Source organism: Notechis scutatus, chromosome 4, assembly GCF_049901735.1.
Source record: "Notechis scutatus isolate UNSWTSFEM ecotype Mainland chromosome 4, rNotScu1.2, whole genome shotgun sequence".
Taxonomy (NCBI): Eukaryota; Metazoa; Chordata; class Lepidosauria; order Squamata; family Elapidae; genus Notechis; species Notechis scutatus.
Genome location: NC_142012.1, coordinates 31,095,670 through 31,114,463, shown reverse-complemented (window position 1 = coordinate 31,114,463; position 18,794 = coordinate 31,095,670). Strand labels below are relative to the sequence as shown.

The 18,794-nt window shown below is 36.0% G+C and overlaps 1 protein-coding gene across 3 annotated transcripts; it reads left to right on the top strand.

Moving 5' to 3' along the window:
- Positions 1-352: 352 nt before the first annotated feature.
- Positions 353-14,811, top strand: ELMOD2 (ELMO domain containing 2). 3 transcript variants are annotated; one of them, XM_026668820.2, is made up of 9 exons: positions 353-384; positions 1,198-1,345; positions 2,257-2,285; positions 5,534-5,631; positions 7,401-7,530; positions 9,729-9,862; positions 10,281-10,349; positions 11,303-11,436; positions 13,023-14,811. In XM_026668820.2, exons 2-9 carry the CDS (start codon positions 1,201-1,203, stop codon positions 13,172-13,174), a joined length of 891 nt encoding a protein of 296 aa, XP_026524605.1. In that variant the 5' UTR covers positions 353-384; positions 1,198-1,200; the 3' UTR covers positions 13,175-14,811. The 3 variants fall into 3 exon arrangements, with proteins under 3 accessions (XP_026524605.1, XP_026524603.1, XP_026524604.1); XM_026668818.2 differs by having other exon boundaries at positions 353-430; XM_026668819.2 differs by having other exon boundaries at positions 353-442.
- Positions 14,812-18,794: the final 3,983 nt, after the last annotated feature.

The following is an 18,794-nucleotide window of genomic DNA, read 5'->3' as shown; positions in this document are numbered from 1 at the left end:
AACCGCGGCCCCTCAGCTGTTGTGGCAACGGTTGCCTCGTAATGGCGGCGGCGGGGGCGGCAGTTCCCGGCCTCTTCTCGCTGCTGGTCCTGATCCCATAACTTGAAAGCCCCGCCCAGCGCGAAAGGGGAGATTCGCACCCACCTCTTTGGACTTGGCGGGCTTTCCGTGGTCCCCATGGAAGCCGACGCGCCAGTTCAAGTCCTTTCAAGGGAGGTGGGAATGAAAGAAAAGAAAAAAGAAAAAAAAGGGAGGGGAATTGGATGCCTTGCTTCCAAATGACAGGAGTGGATAAATGCCGTTACCTCCTACCGGGCCCCGTCTCACTTCCGGGTCTGTGGCAAGGCAACTTCCTTTTAGCATAAGAAGGAACTGCTGGGGAAGGTGAAGCGGGGCTGCGGCCAGTTTTGCTGGGTTTCGCTGGAATGATGTAATCAGCCTGGTAACGGTTAAAGGAGGGCGGATACCCGAGCTCTGGTGGGGTGGGGAATAAGGGAATCTGCCCCGGGGAGCGGGACGGTGGAGAAAATCCTCAGGGGGACTCGGTTCTGTTCCGCTAGCTCCCTAATGAAAGGGATCTATTATCAGCATCTGGGATCAGCCACATTATGAAGGCGGAGTGGGGGGAGAATACATACGCATATTTTTCAGTACTCAGGTATTGTTGATTAGGCCATTTCTACAGTATTTGGCTTTGTATACTGAGGTGGTAGCTCAAACCAGATTAGAAAAAAAAAGGCATCTGGCTCCTTAAAAAAAACAACCCAATAATCTACCAGAAGGCAGATTATTGAAATCTTGGCAATGCAAAAACAAAAACAAAACCTTGTCTTTTTAAAGTACTATTCTGCTGTTTTGTTAAAGTTGTCTTTATGGCTTGTAGAGAGGATTAGTATCCAGAATAAATGCTTAGGTAGGTGGATGCTTTGTGGCAAAAACTAGGTCACAAATCAAAATTATGAAATCAAACCCGAGCTTTACAGGCAGCAAGGGATAGTATCTGAAATTCTTTATTTTTCATACATATGCTATTGCTTGATAAATAAATAGATTTACTGCAAAATCAGCCAATTAACAAAAGCTACCAGTTCAGTTTTTATTTTAACAATAAGGCAATTAGGCTGCACAAATGCTGTAGAACGTAACCAAGTTTCATAATACTTGTTATACTTTTTCCTCTTTTCTATGTTTTTATAGAAAATGATTATAGACCTATGGAGATATTTCTATACAAATATCTTTCGATTTTGGCTAAAGTGGATTGTAAGACTGGTAACTGGAAAATGTGAACTGCAGCGTATTTGCAATGGCACAAGGAAAAATGCAAAAAGAACGCTACAAATCGGTAATAAATAAGTATATACATTATTATGACAATCTTTTATATTAGCCAGTGACAGGCCAAAAGATGATCTGAAAACCAATGTAATTTTTATAACTTTGAAATTCCTTCAGTAGCATTTAAATAGCATTTTGGTAATATTTGTAATAGCAAGCAGTATTTGGTTATACTTGGTACAGAACTATTGGGTCTTTTTTCCATATAGGTTGGAACAGTAATAGTTGGATTATTTATATATTTATTTACATTTCTAAACTGCCCATTTCCCTCAGAGGGGCTACACACACTCAGCTAAGGCTATTTCGAGCAAGGTTTATCCCTCTATGCTTTTTTTCCTTAGACTCTTTTCTCCTAGCTTTTATCTCTTCTTAGTTTTCTAAATTTAGAACTATTATCCCCATTTCTCATTTTGTTTAATTTGAGCTACTTCTGTTTAAGTCCTACCTTCTTCTGCTTTTCATAGGCCTATATTAGTGCTTTCATTGTTTTCCTAAGGCTTCCACTTCTCATCTTTTATATCAGCTCTATTGATGATAACCTAACTTATTATCATATCATGCTAAAACAGTCTAGACTGGTAACTGGTACAAAGACTCATGTAATGAGTAAAGGTGACTCACACTACAATAAATTGTTGTTACAATTTATTTTGATATGTTATGCAAACTGATCACTGCTAGTTGCTTTCAGAACAAACCACATTTTATGTTCAAAAGACATAATAAACAATAAGCAAACCTGTAGTTTGCTTATCATGCTTCCTGAGTATTCATAACATGTTTTTTGCTGAGTTATAAAAATATTTACAAGACTAGTACCAGAATAATGTTCACTAATTTATTGTTTGTAAACATAAGAAATGATATTTGGGATTTTGTGAATAGTTTTAATAAATATAACACTTATCATTGCAGAGTATTCATTGGAATCATCGAAGCATAAGGTAGGATATATACTGTGTTACAAAGTGCTTTTTTGCCCTCTTTTTCTTATGAGAAAACAGCTATCAAAGTTAGTTTTTAACTTCATTTCAAAATCAGATTCCAACATATGTAATGTCTAAAATACTGCTTTAGCAATGGAATACATCCTCTTCCTTCAAAACATTGCATTTTGTAATATTTATTCAATTGAGAAATAGAGTCAGAGGTTTTGCCATGTTGTTGCAAAAGAAACATGCTTGACAGGATCCCAAACTACGACTCTGGACCAAAGGTTTTTCTGCAATATAATAAAGTGTCCCTTTCTAATCTCAAATCACTACTTTCTATACTTGTAAGTAGCAAAACACCCAATAGATTTATTTATTTATTTTTGTCAATTGCTTACAAGATAATAGGTATAAGTAAAAACATAGTTATGAATACATGGATACATATAAGAAAAAATAAAAGAAACAATAGGACAGGGACGGTAGGCACATTGGTGCGCTTATGCATGCCCCCTACAGACTTCTTAGGAAAGGGGTGAGGTCAATAGTAGTCTAAGGTTAAAGTTTTTGGGGTTTGGGGAAGAAACCACAGAGTCAGGTAGAGTATTCCAGACATTGACCACTCTGTTGCTGAAGTCATATTTCCTGCAATCAAGTTTGGTGCGATTAACCTTACATTTGTATCTATTGTTTGCTCTTGTGTTGTTATGGTTGAAGCTGAAGTATTCATTGACAGATAGGACATTGCAATGTATGATTTTATATACTATACTTAGATCGGACTGAAGATGGCGTAATTCAAGGTTTTCTAGGTCTAGAATTTCGAGTCTGGTGGCATAAGGTATTCTGCAACGAGTAGTGGAGTGGAGAACTCTTCTTGTGAAATATTTCTGGACTTTCTCAACTGTGTTAATATCAGATACGTAATGTGGGTTCCAGACTGATGAGCTGTACTCGAGTATTGGTCTAGCAAATGTTTTGTATGCTCTAGTTATTACTGTGATATTACCAGAGAAAAAGCTACGTAAGATTAGGTTAACAACTCTTAACGCCTTTTTGGCTATGTAGTTACAGTGGGCTCTAGTACTTAGGTCATTAGAGATGAGTACTCCAAGATCCTTGGCAGAGTTTGGATCATCAACAAGGTCTTGACTATTCAGCCTGTATTTTATTTTCTGATTTTTTTTTGCCAATATGTAGGACAGAGCATTTATTTGTTGAGATTTGAAGTTGCCATTTGTTTGACCATTCTAATACATAGTCAAGGTCTTTTTTAAGGGTAGCAGTATTGTTTGTGGTGTTGAATAGCTTTACATCATCAGCGAAGAGAACACAGTTGCTCTTGATATGATCACAGAGGTCATTTATGTAGAGTATGAAAAGAGTTGGTCCTAGAACACTGCCTTGGGGGACACCACTGTTGACAGGTACAAAATTTGATAGGACGCTCCCAATTTTGACCATTTGTTGTCTGTTTGACAGGAATGCTTCTATCCAGTTATGTAGGTGTCCAGAGATACCATAAGATTTTAGTTTTAGGAGTAGTTTGTCGTGTACCACTGAATCAAAGGCTTTACAGAAGTCTATGTACATTACATCTATTGCTTTGCCCTGATCAAGTTGTGTAGTCCGTATATTTTTGCAGTGTAAGAGTTGCAAATTACATGATAGTTTTTTCCTCTAACCAAATTGTTTATTAGAGAGTAGGTTGTTTGTTTCTAAGTGGAGGATGATGGATTGGTTAATAATTGATTCCATGACTTTACAGGTGACGCAGCATAAAGAGATTGGTCTGTAATTTTCAACTAGGCTGGGATCTCCCTTTTTGAAGATGGGGATGACTGTGGCTTGTGACCATAGTTTTGGCAAGGAGCTGGTCCTGAGAGATTTTTCAAAGATTATGCTTAGAGGTTTTTAAGAAGATTTTTTTAAGCATATATTCCATCCGGTCCAATAGATAGAGATGGTTTTAGATTGCGTAGTGCTTTTTCAACATTTTCTTCTGTAAAATCGATATGTATTAAATCATTGTAGTTGTCTGTGGTTTGACTAGGAAATACTGGGCATGATTCATTGCTGTTTACAAATACTGAACCAAAGAATGTGTTAAAGAGATTGGCTTTAATGGTGTCGTCGTTGCAGTCTTTACCATCAGTTCCTTACAGGGGTGGGATGGACCTTGAGTCTTTTAGTTTGTTGTATACAAAATTGTAGAAAACGCGGGTGGAATTGGCGCGTAGAAGGTTTTTTTCTTGTTTAATGTGATAATTGGTGCATTCAGTTTTTATCTGGTGGCATAAATTTTTGTATCGGCTTTTGAAGTTGGCAACGTGACCAGATTTGATTTTCCGCCAAAGTGTTGGCTAACCTTGACTATTAGTTTAGAAAAAGAGCATTGTCAAATTCAGCTGTAGTGATTATGAATATTTTAGTTATAAAACTTTCAAGGAGTTCTGCAGCTGAAATTAAAAAACATGCTTGCCAAGTTCAGTTTCTTCTTCAGTGTGGTTATTTCAAGATTCTCAGTAATATTTTTTTCTTGAATATTTTTCTTGTTAGTAGAATTGTGCACTGCATTTTGTTTTGTCAAAAGAAAAAAAAAAACAGTCCAGCAGGGGTTTAAAATAAATAGGCATTTAGCTAACCAGTCAAGTTTTAAAAATAAAAAGCAAAATAACAGAGGATTCAAAAGGTGAAGTTAAAACCCAAGCATGCTTAAGAAAATGAACTGCCAAGAGGAAGATATATATGCCCAGTGGTTTTCCAACTGCTCCCAAGGAGAACTGGAATCTTCAAGACTCCCCTTATAAGGAGGGTCCCCATCCATCCAAAAGCCACCTTAGGTCATTCTTAAGTGCTCCCATTCAAATCCAGGAAGCAGCCCTGCCAAAGAATCAGCTTTGGCAGTAAAATCGGCAGATTGTCATAGGAAAAAGAAAAGTTCCTACTGTTGAGGAGCCACCTTGAAAAGGAGTCCGCCCTTAGGTAGATTTTAATAAAAGTTGAACACTTGCTTCAAACTAAAAGATGGCAGTACTATTTGAAATCTGCTTTTATTTGGAGTGTTTGTTTTATACACAAACACACATTTATAAATTATATATTATAATTGAACCAGTACTTAAAATTCATGATCATCATAATCTACGGAAACCCTAACTGATGATATTCAGATATTTTCTGAGACTTTAAATATTACTTATCAATATTATATATTGTTGTTTAATTTTAATTTAAGTTTAATTTTCTACTTTTTTTAGTCCTTGCAAAATGCTTTGAATTCTACTGAAGATGAAGTGGAAAAATGTGTTGCGTGCATAATAGAAGAAAAGAAGATTAAAGTACAGAAAGATACAGGGTATGTCTATTACAGCCTCTGCTACCATCTCAAGAAAATCTTGTCTGTTTTGATAGATATTTGGTAAAGCAAAGAAGTAAGTTCATATTTAAATTTACTGTATGATGCATAATACTGTAATGGATAAGACAAATGATTAAGCTTTTGGAAATATATTAATATTGGCATAAATATAGAGAATTAACTGAAAGTGATTTCACTGAAACTAATAGATTAGATATTCTAAGTGGAATATAATATCCTTATTAATGGTAATTATTATGAAACATTGTGGTATAACTGAAGAAGTGAGTATGTATTATATATTATTTATTATTATACTATGTCAAAACTAGATAGGATATCTTGGTATATCATGTTTCTCTACAGCCACTTGTTTGTGACTGTTAAAAAAGACTTCAAATTATTCCAAATTTTGATCATCCAAGATATTTGAAAAGCAGAGAATACAAGATTAAGTAATGGACGTGGTATAGTTTAGTGGTATAATATATTTTTCTATCCAGTGGTTGCTTGATAACTGTGCTTTTACTTTTTACCAAATTAGCAGATGTAGTGTGAAACTATATTTGACATATAACATGTTGGTGTTGCGTTTTAGTATGTTACTTTTTCTCTTACTGCCCCCCCAGTGGATAGGTGCACTACATGTAGGAGCTGTGGTCCAAATCAAACTAGACATATGTGCATAAAGAGAGAACAAAACAATCGGGGGAAAGTTACATTTTTTAATACCACACTGTAATTATGTGAAACTTTGACTCAATAATATGGTAGGTCAGAACTGGAATACCCATTAGCTATGCTAATGCCTGGCATAGCTCTCATATTGGCAAATTGGACACCGTGTTTTCCTGAAAATAAGCCCTACCCAAAAAATTAGCTCTAGCCTGATTTTAGGGTACTCCTAATATAAGACCTACCCCAAAGATAAGCCCTAGTGGTTGTGGCCAGAATAGGAGGTGGCAAACAGTGTCTTGCAGCAATCGCAGCCCACGCAGCACAGGTGAATTGATCACCAGTCCAAGCAGCAGGCAGAGATGGAGGCGGGGTATGCATGCGATCTGGATGTGCTGTGCGGACTATGGGAAAACCAAGAGTTGGGCTGGAGTGGTTGAGCTGCTGCGGGAGGATTGTCTTCACATTTCTTGACTTGCTGGTGGCCCACACAGTGCATTGGGATTGCCTGTCTTCTGCCCTGCCCCTTTGCCTCCATCTGCCTCCATCTTTGCCTCCATCTGCTGCTGGTGCATATGAAGACAAGCCTCCCATGGCTGCCCTGTCTCTTTGGCCCACCAACTCTCGGCTTTCCTGTGTGGCGCATCAAGATCACCTGCCTCCCCCACCACCCCTGTGCTTCCATCTGCTGCTTGGACAGGAAATCAACTCAACTGCGGTGTGTGAGCAGTGCAGCATAGCCCTAGAGTGCACGAACTAAGGGACTGGCAGGCTGCAACTGCTGCCAGATATTTTCAGTTCCCATCCGCTTGCCCCCTGGTGTGTGTGCGCTGGGGGTGGGGCGCCTAGCTAGGCTGATCACTCTGATACCATTTTTTCCCTGAAGATAAGCCCTAATGCTTATTTTGGAGACCCAAAATCTTATGCGTCTTATTTTCAGGGAAACACAGTATTTATAAAATCAAAGTTATATATTTCACTTCTGACATAGAATATTTGGTTTTGTTAGTTCTATTTGTTTTGCAGTTGAACATTGTTTCACATTGCATCACGTGTTACTTAGACTTCTCTGAATTTTCAATTTATTGTAGATTTGCTTCAAAGCTGCAGTCATCTTTGCTCCAAATATCAGGTTACAAAAAGCTCTGTTTGGCAGTGGAAGATCTCAAAAAACAAGTATATAATTCAGACAATAAAGAACATGAAGAGCAATTAATGGAGGTGAACATTTTAGTACTTCTGTATTATATAATTAAGCAATTTAAATTTGTAACATACATATCATAGAATAAATTATACATAAGGTTTACTGTAAATCTCAACATTTCTTGTCAGTAATGACAGCATAGAAGGAATTAATAAAGAGCGGGAAGATATATGGGTATAGTATATTCTAGGGTTATTAACATACAGTATCATTTAATAAAATTGATTTACCAACTTGTATAAAACAAATCAAGAGTAAACTTAATTAGATATTGGAGTACGTAACACAAGCCTGATGATGGCAGATGAGATTCTGCCGGAGTGTCGCTACAACTTTAAAAGCACAACTATAATGACGTGAGAAAATACCACACATATAAAAAAGCTGAATACCATAACCGCAAAAACTTAAGAATAAATATATATATATTAATTCTAGTGTAAGGACATTTTTAAATATCAACTAATTCAAGAGAAGGCAACTTCTCACAATGAAGTCAGTGAGTGTAATGGAATGTATGAATGACTTTGGGGAAACCGATGAGAAGCTGCCTAGGGAATGATTAAACAGGAAAGGGAGAAGCCTGCAGAGAATGAAACTTAAGAAGGATCCACTCTAATGGGTTAAACAGATAAAAGTGAAGCTTGTTTCTTCAGATTTGCAAAATTCTGTTAATGTAACTTTACAGTCCTGTAGAATTAGTTCGTCTTGCTTGTTTCCTATCTGATTTACTTGGGATGGATAACAACGGAAAGCTGGCAGGAAGTTGCAAGTCCCAGGTGGTATTATAACATTTTATGTTTGTGAACATTTGTGAACAAAAAAATACATGAGTGGAAGTTTTTCAAAGCAGGAGCAAAATATATGTTTGATAAAACATTATCTTTACTACAGATAGTCCTTGATTTACCACAGTTGGAACTAAGCAATGTGGTCATAAAGGAAGATATCATGTGACCACATCACTTAGTATCCATAATCCCAGCAAACTCCATTGCATTATTAAATAAATTTTGCCAGTTGTTAACCGAGGACCCACCCCAGTTAAAGCAGTTCTGGGCTTAGTCCCTTCTAATCCTGAGCCTCAGTAAGATAAGGGACTGTCTCAACTCATCTATTCCCTCTTCCCCATCTTGGTCCCAGGACAGCAAGTAGCCCCAGATCTTGGCTGCTTACCACATCCCAGAAATCTGCACCTGCCCCAGCCTAGGCCAGTTGCAATTGCCCTCGTCACCTACACTCTGAGACCTCTGCCACCCCGTGTTTCACACAGCAGCTGACACTTGTGACTGTTTTCTTATTCCCACTGCCGACAAGGTGTGCCTCTCCTGGCTGGCTGGCTATATGGGCCTGACTGCATAGTGAAAAAGGGCAGGCACACGTACATGCACACAAACCGTGTAAAGAGGCCAGACTGACACCAAATGGCCCCTTTGCATCACATTCCTAGGAAATAAGGGGCTGGTTTTGTGCTCAAAGGGATCATACCATTACAAATATCCTTTGTCCCAGACCTTGGGTGATGTAAGAAGCGGTTTTGCCCAATGTGAAACCCCTCGCGATTTTCTCAGCTTCCCCTTCACGTACCTCCGTGAGCTCACCTCATCCTCCACTCTTTCCCATTGGGTGAAACAACTTTCTGTTTTGCAAGAATGGCAGGCTGGGTGTGCCTTGTCCAGTGGGAGGAATATGTTACAATGAATAATTGTACAGTACAAGCAGCACTAACAGGATCCAATTACTGAGGTAAAAAGCTTTTTATATTCCAGCCAGTTCTGATAAATTTACACTTAAAAAAGAAAAATAAGTCAAATTAAAATACAAGAAACCTGATGCTACTTAGCAAGTACAAGAATATTACAAAGTCCTGGTTGGTACCACAAAGCCCCTGGTGTGTGTCCATCAGTTGCCAGTGTTGTCACAAGACGGATAATGTATAAATTAGTTAAGTAAATAAATAAATATGTGAGCCACGTTTTCTGATGAATGAGTAAATGGTACATCAGGAACTCTTGATTTGTAGGTATGGCAGGCTACTACCAGTACCATAAGTAGACCTTGTGATAATGTTTCTATGATTGTTTTGTGTACGTGTGTGTGTACTTAAGTGATATGATTTTGCTTTTTAAAGTAGATATTGCATCAATTTATTTCATACGAGTTTACTTAAAATGATCTTAGAAATATAATTAATAGAAGCATATTTGTGCAGCTCTGGAATTTGTTAATGCCCCATGAAAAACTGAAGGCCAGAATAACAAAGCAGTGGTGTGATATTGGTTTCCAAGGTGATGACCCTAAAACAGACTTCAGAGGAATGGGAATGCTAGGATTAACTAATCTTCTGTAAGTATAAAGCATATAAATATACTTTTCCATGATTTAAAGTTAATGTTTTATAGATTATGAACAGCTTGCCCTCGGAAGTTGTGGGAGCGTCATCACTTGAGACTTTCAAGAAGAAATTGGACTGCCATTTGTCAGAAATGGTATAGGGTCTCCAGCTTGGGCGGGGTGGGGTTGGACTAGATGACCTACAAGATCCCTTCCAACTCTGATTATCTGTTAAATCTGCTAGATTATATTGGCTATGTATTTACTGCTGCTAATGGAAGATATGTTATTGACTATTTGTTGTTCAAATCAGATATGCTAATTTGTCTTCAAGGTAATGCAAATGTTAACATTTTAACTCAGTTTAATACACGGTAGAGCAATTAATTGCAGTGCAATGACTATGAACAATATTTTGTGTCTCTTTCAGATATTTTAGTAAACATTATCCTCATGAAGCTCGTCAAATCCTTATTCGTTCAAATCATCCAAAACTTGGGTAAGTGGCATCTTAGTTACTTATTTTTTTAAAGATGAAGGAAAACCACCCCTGCATGTAATAATTATTTATTTGTCAAGCATTAATTTCAAGACACAGTTATCATCTGTATTAAAAGATGTGCGTGTTTGTGTGTATTTGTAAAAGTAAGTCAGTAATTTGTACAGTAAAAATGGTTTTCTTTTGATATGCTTTAACAAAGGTGTGTTGTTCATGGCCATGTGCCCTACTCAGCACCCTGTCCACTGCATTCTGCTCCATCTTGAACTTTCAAACTAGATAAAGGATGGGCCCCACTTAGGCTGCATTGCAGTATTCTAAATGTAAAGTGCTTGAACCACTATAGAGAGACTGTTTCTGCCAGGAAAGGAGATACAGGTAATCCTCAAGTTTTTATAATAGAGTAGGAAATTTCCCAATTTTATGATATTTTTGCAGTGGTTGCTAAACAAATGTCACGGTCATTTAGCAAAACTGTGATTGTTAAGTGAATGCCATAGTTGTTAAGGGAAAGCCACGGGGTCATTAAGCCAACCTGTTTTCTCCCATGGTTATTTTTTGCTGAAAACTGGAAGTAAACAACTGAAACTGTTTAAAAAAAAATCCAGTGAAAATTGTGGTCACAGCGAGAAGTCAATGCTGGTTGCCAAGTACTCAAAATGCAATCATGTGACTATGTGTGGGGAAATGTCAGAACTTCAAAAACCAGTTGTAATTAGAGGGAAGGGCTGACCTAACTTCGAATGGTCACTAAGCAACCAATCATTAAGCAAGGACTAATTAATAGATTGAGCAAAGTTAGCAATAGGAAGCCCTAACATGGAGATCACTTAGATTGTTGATGACAAGGATGATTCTAGGAACATCCCCAGATAATTTACAAAGGTGATTGAGATGGTTTCATTCTATTAAGAAGACATTTATTTAGTTATTTGTTTGTGTATTTATTTTAGATACTCTTACGCAATCGTTGGAATCAATTTGACAGAGATGGCTTACAGTTTGTTAACAAAAGGACTTTTAAAAAGCCACTTTTACAACTTGGTTCCTGGTGCTCCTCAGCTAAATGATTTCCATCAGTTTTACTGTGAGTATTTGCAAGTATCCTTTTCAGAGATGACTGGCTTTTATATTTTGGGGGGATGCTGTTCTACAATCTACTTAGAAATTAGTAGTTTTTATTGTCATATTAAGTACCATTCAGTTCAAATTGTTAAATAAATATTTGGAAAAAGTGTAACACTTTTGTTGCAACATTTATTGCAAAGTAAGTCAGATTTCTACCTTGATACAACAGGATGATTCTCATCTATCCACCTGGTTTAAAACCCCAAACAAGAAATAATAATAAAGACAAGGAACAACATTAAAAAATAATGAAAAAAACTTGGTATCATATACAAGCTAGGTGAATACCTTCCAAAGTAGTTCAGTCTTCAACATTTTATTAAAAACCAGCAAGATTGACCTTTGTCGGGAAACTCTTTCAAACCACTGATGTAGCTCAGTACCCTGTAGCATAAGTGTCAGCCCCCTTTGCACTGAAGGTTGAAGTGAAAATACAAATAGGTAATCCTCAACTTCCTACTGCAATTGGGGACAGAACCTCCACTGCTAAGGAAGGCAGTTGCTAAATAAATCCTTCCCAAGTTTATAACCTTTTTTGCCATAGTTATTAAGTGAATTACTGCAGTTGTTAAGTGAATCATGAGGTCATGAAGTAAATCCACTCCCCCCCTTGTCTTTGATTGTTGAAAACTGGCTGGGAAGGTCACAAATAGTGATCACATGACCTTGGAATGCTGCAACCACCATAAATGCATGCTGGTTGCCAAGCATCCAAATTTTGATCTTGTGACCACGCGGATGCTACGATGGACATAAGTGTGAGGACCGTTGTAAGTCACTTTTCAATACCATTATAACTTTAAATGGTCACTAAACAAATGGGTATAAGTTGAGGACTTCCTATATGCGTTTCACAAGAGGAGGAAAATGTTCTTTAAAATTCATGGTAACTAAATTTTGACTGTATCAAAAAAATTTTTCAGTTCTAAGCATTGCATTTGGAGAAGGCAACGGAACTATAAACAATTCATTTATGCAAAACTATAGTATGCCACATCTATAGCATTGTGTACAGTACTATTTACTACATCTGAAAAGTGGTATTATAAAACTGGAAAGAGTGTAGAAGCAACTAATCAAAATATCTTCCATTAAAAAAGGCAGGAATATTTAGGACTCTTTAGCTTGGAGGAGGAGGAGTAACCAGGGAGAAAACGATCACGAGTGTATGACATAGTGAAAGTGAACAACTTTATCTCCAATAATTGGATGGGTATAATCCAATGATTTTCTGATTTTGAACAGGCAAAGTACAACATTTCTTCACCCCACACAGAAGTAATTTGTGGAATTAATGATCACAGGCTGTGTTGGTAATATGGATAGCTTTAAAAAAAATTAGATAAATGAATACAAGACAGTTCTATCAAGGACAGTTGATCCCGAGCCTCAATTCTTTCCAGGTTTGTGACAGGCCTCAATTTGATTCAGCAAAACTATTCTTATGTACTTAAGTAACTAGTTTTAATAATGGACAAAATATGTTACTTATTTCTAATATTATATTCTCACAAGTATTTTATTTTTTTTGTTTTGTTTTCACAGGTTATTTGTCTTACGAATTTGACAATTTTTGGTTTGAAGAGAAACCGGAGAGTATTATGTACTTCAACCAGTATAGAGAAAAGTTTCATGACAAAATCAAAAGACAACTCCTGGATTATGATGTGGTCCTTGCCTTAAAAACTGAAAACTAGAAATGTGTGATTCGTTGAGTTCTGTACATAAATATTATGCACTTGATCGAAACTCTGGTATTCAACCAAAAACTCCATTTATTGCTCAAAGGTTTATACATCCATTATTATTTTTATAGAAAATATGCTTGGACAATCAATTCTTATTTAAGACTGACTATTACACTCTAAAGATATTTTTTTTAATATAAAGATCCTCACTGGATCATAGGACCTCACATTTTTTCTACACTTAGTAGAAGGTGTAAAATAATTGCTGAACTTTATCATGTTGCTCAATAATAGCTTCATATTCAAATTTGATTGATGTTTGATTTACAGAAAAAGATGTAATGATAGTTCATTAATGGAAAATTTGTTCTGGCTTTTTTATACTGTATATCTTGTTCTTTTCAAATATGGAAGCTGTAGTGCTCTATTATGATTTGAAAAAGAATATCCATCAATGAGTAGTATGTTACTTGAATGAATGAAAGCTGTCTTTATTGTCCTTAGTCGTATTATCTGTTTTATCTCCCTTTGGATGTATATAGGTAGAAACTAGCAGGTTAACCTTTCATTTTAAAATAAATTTTATACACTGCCATAAAAAATAAAACGAAATAAATTTTGCCTGTATTGTACTACAGTTGCTATCAAATATCAATCTCTGTCCTCCCTCCCTCAGTTTTTTCGGTTAACAACACTTAGGAGGCATATAAATTAAAAATTATTAAAAATTAAAGTATTTAATAGAAAATAATTAATACATTCTTTTTTCAATACTCCTGTATCACTTATTGAGGACTACATATTGGATATAATTCTCAGACAATCTAGATAATAGAATTGTACTCATGTTGAAAATCTATAAAGACCTTTTTAATTTTCCTGTAAATTTTGTATTTAGCCTTGTTGACATTTGAGAGATGGACAGAATGATCAAGATTGTTAAAGTGCCTTTTAGTTACAGCATTTGAGTATCATCCCTGGAGCTGGGATTTGCTGATTTCTAGATAGCTTCTAGGATGTGCCTATTGTAACATTTAATACTGGAATTGGGCATATTTAATCTTGCTGACTAGGATAAAAAAGTATGTGCAAATTATATCACCAATCCAGAAAAAAATGTATAAAAGTATTTGAAGAATATTTTAAGAAAATACAATTGTGTATGAAAACTTGGGAAAAATTTATTATGGATTGGGCTCTGACAAAGAAATAGAGGATTTATTTTAGTGTTTACAGTTATCTTGCAAATACTCATTTTATCTCAAAAATTGCTGAAAGAAAACATTAGATACTATGTAATATGCATGCTGGACATTAAAAAAAATACTCTGCACTGTCCTACTGAGCTCTCATTTTATATACATAGTTCTGCTTTATTATAAATCAGGGATTCCTGTTGTGAAATAGAATTTAAAAACTCATGGTTGTATGAGAATACTTATTGTTCATAGCATATGATGGGAGGGAATGCATTATTGATTGAAATGTTTTTTAAACGATAATTTTTCACAATATAAACATTAGGTTTGTTGTAAAATGCATCAAAACATTGGAATCCAAAAGTTCTAAGTCAATTTACCCAAAATTTCAGATTTCAGTATATCTTGCTGGTAATTTGCAATAAATTAGCACTAATGCTATCCTAATTATTTTATTAGCCTGTTTTTGATTGGAATTATAGTATAGTTGTGGGTTACACATGCTGTCTCTATAAGAGCCTTCACAAGCTTATTTACTGGTTATTTAACAGTTTTATGGGCTTATCTTTTTCCAGTGGTTAAAAGCCATCAACTTCCTTAGGCTAGTAATAGTGAGGGGGATTCAATATTATATCTTTAATATTTAGGGGAAAGTATCACATTTTTAGGCTAGATTTTATAAAATACCAAATGCTGAAATGGCCACTGTGGTCTCCCAAATAGTTTATTTTTACATATAGGCATTCAGAATTTGGCTGTCTCATAGTCACTATCAATTCAGGGAAAAAAGAATAGTTTGTCCCTGATCTTTTGCAATTTTTGGGCAACTGCAGAAGCATTGCTATAGTTTAACTATATGAATTAGTTCCCATTTTTGTGTGAAGGCTGCAACCTGTTACAGGTATTGTCTTACAACCACAATTGGGACTGTAACTTTCATTGCTAATGACGCAATTGTTAAATGGGCCTAATTTTATTACTTTTTTACTGCAGTCATTAAGCAAATCATACGGTCATTAAGCAAATCCAGCTTCTCATTGACCATGCTTGTTGGAAGCCACAGCAATTATGCGTCTGTGGACACTGCAACTATCATAAATACATGCCGATTTACATGCTGATTGCCAAGTGCCCAAATTATCATCACATGACCGTGGGGTTATAAGTGCAAGGATTGATTGTAAGTCACTTTTTATAGTGCAGTGGTAACTTTGAATGGTCCTTAAATAATTATAAGTTGAGGACTACCTGTATGTTGGAACACCATCCTTAAAAAATGGAGACTTTAGAACAATATTTTTCTCCCTTTGTAAGCATGGGTTATATATAGAATTTTGAAAGCATGTGGTAGCTGTTTTCAGAAAATAGGTGAATATGCTTTATGAATGTTTGAAGGAAAAACCTCAAAATTGGGACTTTCTTTGTGAGTGCTTGGAAACTTTCATATTCACTTCTTAAGATCCTCATATTAATGAATAATGTTTAATAAAATATAAAGAGAACATTAAAATAGTTGAAGCAGAATCCAGTGTTTAATCTATCATTAGGTTCATGATACAAAAAAGTGCTTATATTAAATGGAAAAAATGTAATATTAAGTAAAAATTTTAAAAAGGTACAAACTTATACCTGGTTTCATTTAGCGTGATGTTTTTACAGCTGCTAATAGTTATAAGTGCAAACTTTCAGTAAGTGGATTTGTATCAGTGGTATGCAAGTCCATCTGATTGAGGCTTTCAGAGATGATTTTTGATGTAGCAAGATATCAATTATTACTTGATATAGAGTAAGAAACATTGGTCTCTTTCAGTGTCTCAGCATGGGAAGAAGCTAAACAGCTATAACATTTCGGTTTGAACAAGATGAGTAAATTACAAGCAAAGATATTATGAGGGGTTGAAGTATATATGGAGAATGATTTATATGGGGTCAATATGGTGATTTTAAGCTTTTATAAAAATTGAAACATGTCGTTTTGATTTAAGAGAATGTGATGAAATTGGGGTAATAATGATTGCAGTATGGGGTATGTTCTTGTTAAATTTCAGACAATTTTTCCTTCATTTTGCGCAAAGCATTCTCATTACATATTTCTTAAAAGACTATTATCTAAATCCATTTGGAATGATTGTCAGAGTTTGAGGCTATAGCTTAACTATAGCTTAAGACAGTGGTGGCTAACCTTTTTCGGCTCCTGTGCCAAAAATTGTGTGCGTGCTTGTGCTCGCACTTGCGTGTCAGCACCCAAAAGGCAATATGCGCACCCCCTACATCCCCTGCGCATGCACGCACAATCCCCCTACGCCACCCCCTAACCTGCACTGTGCCTCCCAGCTGATTTTCGGCCTGTTTGAGGCCTTTTTTGGCCTCCCAGAAGCTTAATGAAAGCTTCTGCAGCCTTTGCAGGATGAAAAATAGGCCCATTTCGTCACTTCCAGTATTTCCGGAAATACAGGAAGTGACAAAATGGGCCTATTTTTCGGACTGCAAAGGCTGCAGAAGCTTTCCTCAAGCCTCTGGGAGGCCGAAAAAGGCCTCAAATGGGCTGAAAATCAGCTGGGAGGCATGCACATGCGCAGTGAGGTAAGTTTGCCTGTGGCTCGCATGCCGGCACAAATGGCTCTGCTTTCCACCAGTGGCACGCGTGCCATAGGTTCGCCATCATGGGTTTAAGAGATTAATTTATTGCCTTTGGCTATAAATAAACCAGGCAAGGTCAACTAATGCATTTTTCATTGTTGCATTCAGGGTAGGACTAAGAGGCAATGCATTGAAGCAATGATAAAACTAAATCTCTTTCAATGCCCAATTGTTCTCTATTCCCCAAAAGGATGGGTATCTATTACTGTGTTTCAGGATCTCTTGTTTATATTTATGAATGAATTTATAATCACATGATGGGAAAATTCTTGTAAATTCCTTTTCAATTATGTTTTGAAGTGGGTATTCCTAAAAAGAGAATTTGATATAAAATTAATTTATGTTGTGAAATTTGTGTTACTGCTGAATAGCTTGAATCTCTGAAGATGACCAATCACATAAGAATATAGTAAATTTGCCCTAGAAAATTAGAAGAAAACATTAAATTGATTCCTCAAGTAAGAGAAGAACATTATAAAAATCAATGGCTGGCTCACAAGGCTATAAATATTTAATTGCAACTTTGAGGGCTGCTGCTGCTTGACCTCTCATGATTACAAATGCATGTCAGTATTCAATGCTATGTCCTGCTCATTTTTCCTCCTATATTGTTCTGTTTGCATTTGTCCTAGCTCACTTCTTTGGAATTATTGGAACCAATGAGGTGTTGATTTAAGGCATAGGATTGGGAATAGGGAAACCCAAATTCTCATCAATTTTAAACCAGCCTCATAGGGCTACTTAGTCTCCATCAGCCCAACTTACCACAGGGAGGTCTAAGTGTAGCCCCTTGAGCTCCTGAACAAAAAATGGGATATACATATACGTGCTTTTTCTATGTTCTAAATGTCTTCTTTTACTGTGAAAAACTGGGTGAACAGAGACCAATTTAAGGCAAATTGTTCCCACTCCTGTGTATGGTTATAAAAGCAATAAAAATTATGGCTCTACATTGGAGTGAGAATGTTAAGATTAAATAATTCAAAACTACTGTTTTGATACAGTATGCTGTAGTTATAATTTTTACTGCATGTGTTCTAACTTGATATGTACATTCTCTGATGTATATAAATTTAAATAAATACTCCAGACAGTTACTTCCCATGAGACTGCAAGTCAGAGATCTCCAATGGGATTATTGATCTCGGAGACAAGGGAATAGCCATTTTGCTCAAACTGCAGCTAGTGCATTGTACAATATAAAAACAGCTATGTTGATGCTTTAAAAACTTAAAATGAGAGGGAGAAGAATGTCTTTACTTGGTACTTAACTCGATCACAGCATGGATGTTTAATAAGCCTCCTGCTGAAAAATATTCAAGGAAGTGGCATGCCAAACAGGCTTTCTTCCCCTTATATTCAGCGTTTGATACAGCACCCACAAAATGGTTTCCTTTCATTGAATGTGTGTGTGTGAATAATGTAAATATATATGTAAATATGTTTAAATTTGATACCAAAAACCCTCAGCAAAAGGAGCTACATGTAATATAGAAATTGTTTAATGTTTACATTTAATAAACCATACTGTTATATATATTCTGTTATCAATTCTAAAAAATCTTTGAGTAACTATAAGCACAACATCTGCTTATGATTTTGGTTTATGTTCTTGATTTGATAGCCTCTAATTCTGTTATTTTGTATCTTCTTTAAAGTGATTCTAAAGTCAATAGAAACAAAGGAGAAAAGCAACTTTGTATCATTCCTTTCATTGTCACTGATAAAAACTGGGTTGTTTGTTTGGACTCATGTAAAATAAAATACCATTATTATTTAGAATTGTAAAT

What these genes read in the sequence shown, in the direction of transcription:
- ELMOD2 (XM_026668820.2), top strand. Translation starts at nt 1,201, where the DNA reads ATGATTATAGACCTATGGAGATATTTCTATACAAATATCTTTCGATTT. An exon ending in ATGAAGAGCAATTAATGGAG is followed by an intron (nt 7,531 to 9,728) that starts GTGAACATTTTA and finishes ATATTTGTGCAG; the next exon opens with CTCTGGAATTTGTTAATGCC. An exon ending in TCAAATCATCCAAAACTTGG is followed by an intron (nt 10,350 to 11,302) that starts GTAAGTGGCATC and finishes TATTTATTTTAG; the next exon opens with ATACTCTTACGCAATCGTTG.